We start from the raw sequence: 6,905 nt of genomic DNA on the forward strand, positions 1-6,905 counted from the left end.
ACGCCCTAAAACGTTGAGTGTTTTATATATGCCATTGTAAATGGAACTTAATAAATTATGTTGATTCTGATCTAAGTGAAATGCACAGAAGATTCTGATCTAAGTGAAATGCACAGAAGCCAAGTGACTCGAAGACACATCCGCGAGTCAAGTTTCCAAACGGTTAATGAGCACTTCTTTGCAGTTAAAATGCAAATTTTAATATGGTTTCAATGCATAAATTATGCATTATTTACAATTAATATTAACTGTGCGGGGTTTGTGTCCCGACTGTAGGCTACTTTTTATGATCTGCGTATCCCTGGCAACGGTTGCTGGGGACTACGCCTGCGTTTGCAACTACAACGTCGAGGCTGCAGTGCGTCTGCTCCCTGACGACAACGCGGAGCCACACGGATACATGTACGAGTTTGACTGCAAGCCTGCGGGAGTCGGGTCTCGAACCGGCAACTTCTTGGAGATAATGTTTGAAGGCAAGGTAATTGTAACTAGGCGGCCTAGGTCAGTTAGTAAAGCGCTGGACTAGTATTTGAGAATCGCGGAATACATCCATATCCCGTCTACATATGTGGCGATTGATCATAAAACTGTTGGAACGACCATTTAACCTCTACATTTAAAGAAGGACAGTTCTCAGGTACTGTCACAAGTATGCGCACTTGGTACTGGTTGACCACTTAACTCAGGAACAGTTTTGGAACTTACAAGGTTTGATTACCAAAGTTGCTGGCTTTATGTTGGCGTACATTCATTAACAGCTATAGAAACACTGCCGCTGTCATGCTGATTCCGATGTTATAGAAACCATATAAATGTGAACAGCGTACATATTTGTTATCACTTTAAACTTCTAATAACCCAAACAAACACACAAAAAATCAAAGAGTTTGGCCCCAGTATGTTTTGGAAAAGGCGATCGTCCAGTAAAAGGTGATTTCAAAAGATGAAGTTACTTAACTTATATCTAGTTTTGCGAGTAATTAACACAGTTAGTTTATGTGCTTTACTTATGCCCCCGATGTCCATCCCTTTATATTAGTAGACTTGGTAAATGCTCAGTCTGTGTCACGTGGTTGCGATGGAGCATTTTTGTGAGCTCTCGGATTGTTTTTGATTTATATGAAATAATTTTGAACAATAATTTATGCACAGAGGGTATGTTCATAAGCAGACGATGACACTTAAGGGACTTACACTTATGTGAATGAGCAATACAAATAGGAAATAGCTGACAAAGTGAAGATGCTCGTATCGAAGAAGAAAGCGATCAAGCAGCATCGGAAGAATGCGTAGATATCACATACAATTGATTGTCGACCACCTGATCAAGGATTAGGGGCTCCAGGGAGGGGGATGACCTGAAGATCCTTAGCTGTATCGTGAGGCGTATTTAACGGAAAATGTGTGCTCCATGTATAGATTATAACATTATTTTCCTGTTTGAAACATGGGGTCCAGACACAATTTATTTGTCTTCTTTTGATATTGATTTTCAACATAGCAACACACGAGTATATAGCGGAGTTAAACCACTGCAACACGCACTCTTTCTTGACTAAGACGAAAAATAATCCCTATTGTAAACGTTACATAGCTTTTGCCAAAAACATAATTGGTTAACAAACGAAATTTGTTTTTTTTTTCTAATAACGTTGTTTACACTATAAATGATTTTATAAAAATTCTTAGAAGAAACTATGTGAAAAAAGTTACGTAGTGAAAGATTGCAAGAAAAAGAAATTTCTGCATTAAATATCTTATCTTTTTCGTCTGCCAACATCCCACATCCGTGCATTTTTTATCCCTTGGGAACCACGCACCTGAGTGCGAGACTTTTTTCTGATTTTCGGTTCAAAAGTCTATTGGCAAAAAAACAACAACAACAAATGTTTGTTTTTAGTATTTACGTGTCTGTTGGCTCTTCTAGACCGCATACATCAAGCAGGATGCGAGTGTCCAGAGCCAGACCTGCCCGGGGGCCATACCAGTAACAGACCTAGGTAACTCTAAATAAAGAAGTCGGGCCGGTAAGTTAGTTGTTTAACGCTGTACTTCACAACCGATTATCGCGGGATGCTTCCCGACCTGTCCTTGTAACTTGTGTGGTCTTTGGCCATGCAATTCTCTCTACGGACATTCGCATACTTTGTCTATGGTATTTGTGAGTTACTGGCATAACTTTATACACGAAGTGCTGCTTGTAATCCAGATAGCCCAAGAAAGTGTGAGTAGCTTAACTGACATTAATACTGTTGAAACGGCAAAAATCCCAACAATACAAACAAACTGAATTCTCAAGGTCTACTTGCAATATTACTTTGAATGTATAGGCGGTGCACGATATGTGTACGTCTTTTTGTAGTTGTACTGGTTTATGTGTTTTGAACCATGTGTTCGTTAGAAAAAAATGTTCTAGCGCTATGCACACATTATTTTAAACATTCATCCGGGAAGATAATTCTTTAACAGAGTATTTGAATTAACTAAGAATTGTTTGTGGGGTGCAGTTAAAAGTTTCCTTGTTTTATTCGTTCAGCTCAATGCTACAACAGTGATGTTTTAAGGGTTAGTGATATCCATTTATCAACATATCAAGATATCATATTTGCATTTTAATATAGTTGTAAGTTAATTGTCTTGTATCTTTTGTCCCATTTATTTGAGTTGTGCAATGTTTCACCTAGTCTTTGTATTATTTGAACAATATGAAGAAATCTGAAAAAGTTGACAAATAATTTTTAAAACAGTTGAATGCGATGACAATAAAAAATAAACCTGTGGCAAGTATTATTGTCATCGAATAACACAAGTGAGACTGAAACTATATTAGAACCATCAACCACGTCATCGACATTCTCATGACTTCACCTTTAGATAATGCCTGCGACATTCATGTAGGTAATGAAAGTTAAAAATATTTAACTAATGTACGGGCGGTATCGCTTTTAAACATTATGTGGTTAAAGGACATGGCAACTTAATGTTAACTTGTGCATTTTGTCAAACAATAAATAGTTTCACGTTGACATCTTATATGGGAAAAGTTAATCTGTAACATCGACCAATAAGCTGATAGAAGCGCTGTCATTTCTATTTTTTACTTTTTTTTGCTCGCTTAATCTTTGAAAAGATTTGTATACATAATGAAATTTCTCACCGTTAATTTATTTGTGATAGTAACAACGACTACACTTAAAACTTCCACAACGACATTCATCACCACCATATCAACAACCACCACACCTACAACAACAACCACACCTACAACAACCACCACCTCTACAACTATCACCACACCAACAACGACTACAATACCTACAACAACCACCACATCTACAACAACCACCATACCTACAACAACCACCATACCCACAACGACTTCAACAACCACAACAACCACCGCACCTACAACAACAACAACTACACCTGCAACCCCCACCACACCTACAACAACCACCACACCTACAACCCCCACCACACCTACAACAACCACCACATCCACAACAACCACCACACCTACATCAACCACCACACCCACAACGACTACAACAACCACAACAACCTCCACAACACCTTCAACAACAACCACACCTGTAACCACCACAACACAAACAACAACTACTACACCAGCAACAACCACCACACACACAACGACTACAACGCGTAGACAGACAACAACGACCACGGCCACCACAACAACAAGATCGACAACACAAACAACGAGACCGAACACTCCATCTAGCAATGCTTCTTCCGTTCCAGAAGGTGTTTTTCCGTTTTATAACACAAATACTGAATGATCATCACATGTATTCAAAGCGGGTCATATACTTATAGTTTTCGTAACTGATGTTTGTATTTTACTATCAACCTTATTTGAATTTAGAATCAAAGTTCGCTAAGCGCTTGTATATTTGCATCCTTTATAAAAAATATCCGTTTTTAAATTATATATCTTCCTTTCTTATGTAACGCATTATACCAATTCTCATTTTTACGGAATAACCGCTGTCATTCAATCATTCAATGTGTTCATTATTGTGCAATTAAAGTATCGCTTGAAAGTAAGATAGTTTTACAAGAGATATTTATCAGCTGAAATTTGAATTCCTTGACATTAACAACGAAACACACGTGAATCATTTAATCCCTAGATCACACGGAGCTATGCCCAGACAACGTTAGGAATGCCATCAACAAGGGAGGTTTTCTCGGCCAGTATGGCCACTATTGCTATGAACTGATAAACAACGTCACCCAGTGGCATAACGCACAGCGACACTGTAACGGTCAGTAATTCAACAATTGTAGTACATTTCTTAGTGACACATTCTTTAACATCGTATATCACATTATGAATACGGTTCTGGCCAAAGCAATTCCGTGTCATGCGTATTTTGTTAACAATAATAGTATTGTAAAGCATGAAACAGGCTAATACTTCTTAAACTTGAGGTATTTATTTATCACAGAACTAATTTGTACATTTACTTCTGTTTCTGTTTAAGCAGATATTTATCAACCATGAGACTGGTAGAGTGTTGATAAATGTCCGATCGTTTTATATTTTATCTTTCTAAAGTTTACGTCTACACGCATATGTTTGTGTGTGTTAATTGTTATGATGCACTTTAATTCATCGATGGTAATGTACGCTAAAACCGCGCACACGCGTGTTTCTTTAATTAGTTTCCGGTGCAGGGTACCTGGCACACGTAGCTAACCACGCAGAGCAGGACTTCATTGTGCGGTTCCTTAACAAGCACCATTTTGTGCCGTCCATCTGGCTGGGTTTGACGGACTCAAAACAAGAGGGTCAGTGGACGTGGATGTCAGGTAGTATTCGCTCGTTTCAGTTTGTTACATTTAACTATTTTATAAAAAGGCAATTTATGACATTTTCCGTTGTGTTCAAACTGGAACACTATTTTGGTTTTGGTAGCGTGTCAAATAAACATATCTAATTAAAGTAGCTTTAGCTACACCCTGTGCGACCATGTCAACGTTCTTTAAATATAAAGAAGTGAAACTCCAGCTGCTGGAGCAGTAATTTTAATAACTATTTTTCAAGTTTATTGCAATAAGCACATTGTTTAATGTGCTGTTATATTCCGCATGAAAGATCAGATGTACGCTTTTATTATGTGTTATTTGATTGTACATCACCAAATCTTGTAATTTAAGGCGACCCAGTTACATACACCAACTTTGGGCAAGACTATAAACACCATGGTCAATCCACTCACAGCAACAACGATTGTGTGATCATGAAGCAGGGTGGGGAGTGGACGGACGTTGCGTGTGGGACGGCAACCATTAACGTCGGGTTTTTGGGAGAAAGACACCCCTTTATTTGCCAATATAGTAAATACTTAACCATAAGTTCGGCGTATATTGTTTTCAAGTATCGAATATGTTCTCTTCACGCATTTTGAAATGTACCGTAACATACAGTTACACGAGAAATCGTAAAAAGAGGAAAAATAAATCATCTGTATGTTCAAAGTAAAGTTGAGCAAAATTATCTTTTATATTTTATTATATAAATAATATTAACAGAATAACAAAAAAAAAAATGCTTTTGGCGGCTATGCTTGTAGAACATATTGTTCTTACAAGGGTATGAAAAGAAATACAATAAAACTGAAAACAATACTTAATTAAAGACATACCTATCATTTAGATAAAAAATGCAAAAATATCGATATGCGAACGTTGTCTCAAGCGAACGTATTTAGCCACTGATCTTTCGGTGTTTTACACGGTCTTAAATTCTGATATACATATTTATAACATGGATGTTTTGTTCTTTCAGAAATCGTTCATCACCCTACTGAGATTGGCTAATCAACAATCCATGAAGATTTACCAAAGGAAAGTAAATATTTGAATTTGGATGTGTTATTGCTGTTTACAAGTAGAAAAGAAAAATCGAATTTTTTTTTCATAATTCTTACATGCATATTCATTATTTATGCATGTCATAAACGTAAAAGAGCTTATAATTTTCAATGACATGACTGAATACAAAAATATACTAGAGGTGTTCCATGATAGCAGTCTATACTATTCATTAAAAGAATTCTTCATTTTTGTTTGGGGGGGGGGGCACCCTTAGTATATTTATACGTATTTAACGTTTTTGTTAAGTTCGGTAGAAGTAACGGTATATATAAACTTCGAAATGCTCATTTGAATAACCTAGACTCCATCGCGTCTGCAAAAACCAAAATGCCATGTTTCATGTTGGTTTGGTTCAGTGAAACAGATATTAACACATCAACGGGTATATATTGGTGTATACATACAGTGCTAATTTGACGCGCTATTTCAATAGATTATTTGTTAAAACCTATCATTAAGTTTTGATGTTTGAGCAGATGACTTTTTAATAAAGTATATGCAAATAAATACTAGTAATACAAATTGACCACATATCATGGTTTTGCTCTGGGAAAAGTTCACATTTATCAACATAATACACTGATTAATTAATTAATACTTTACAATTAAGAATTACGACGAGATACACAAATAATGTAAAGTGGAAAAGAAAAAATACATTCGACATTTACAAAAAAGGAAGCCATACATCTTTGTAAGTGTATGTACACGAATACACGAATAGCTTCCCTTGATTTCATAATTTACGTGTGTCACATTTTCACTAGTTTGAATAAAGGTCGGAATGGTTTAGCGAATTTTATTGTTCGAGCTTGTTTTACACCTTTAATGCCAGTTTTTTAAGCAAATCATGAAACATTTATCAAATGAACGCTTCGTCGTAATATGTTGCTCTATTTTGTTTGACTATATAGAACCAACATAATTTTTTAACGATAATAGATGGGCTTAATTATGTCTGGAAAAGGGAGTTTTATAACTGTAGCCATGACAGATACAAT

General features: G+C 36.4%; 1 protein-coding gene across 1 annotated transcript; it reads left to right on the forward strand.

Annotated features, from left to right (window-relative positions):
* The first annotated feature begins 286 nt into the window (after positions 1-286).
* Positions 287-5,847, forward strand: LOC127831523 (uncharacterized). Its single transcript, XM_052356507.1, has 7 exons — positions 287-478; positions 1,928-2,000; positions 3,178-3,765; positions 4,155-4,289; positions 4,690-4,836; positions 5,185-5,364; positions 5,816-5,847. Exons 1-7 carry the CDS (start codon positions 287-289, stop codon positions 5,845-5,847), a joined length of 1,347 nt encoding a protein of 448 aa, XP_052212467.1.
* Positions 5,848-6,905: the final 1,058 nt, after the last annotated feature.

This window comes from Dreissena polymorpha, chromosome 5 (assembly GCF_020536995.1).
Source record: "Dreissena polymorpha isolate Duluth1 chromosome 5, UMN_Dpol_1.0, whole genome shotgun sequence".
Lineage (NCBI taxonomy): Eukaryota > Metazoa > Mollusca > Bivalvia > Myida > Dreissenidae > Dreissena > Dreissena polymorpha.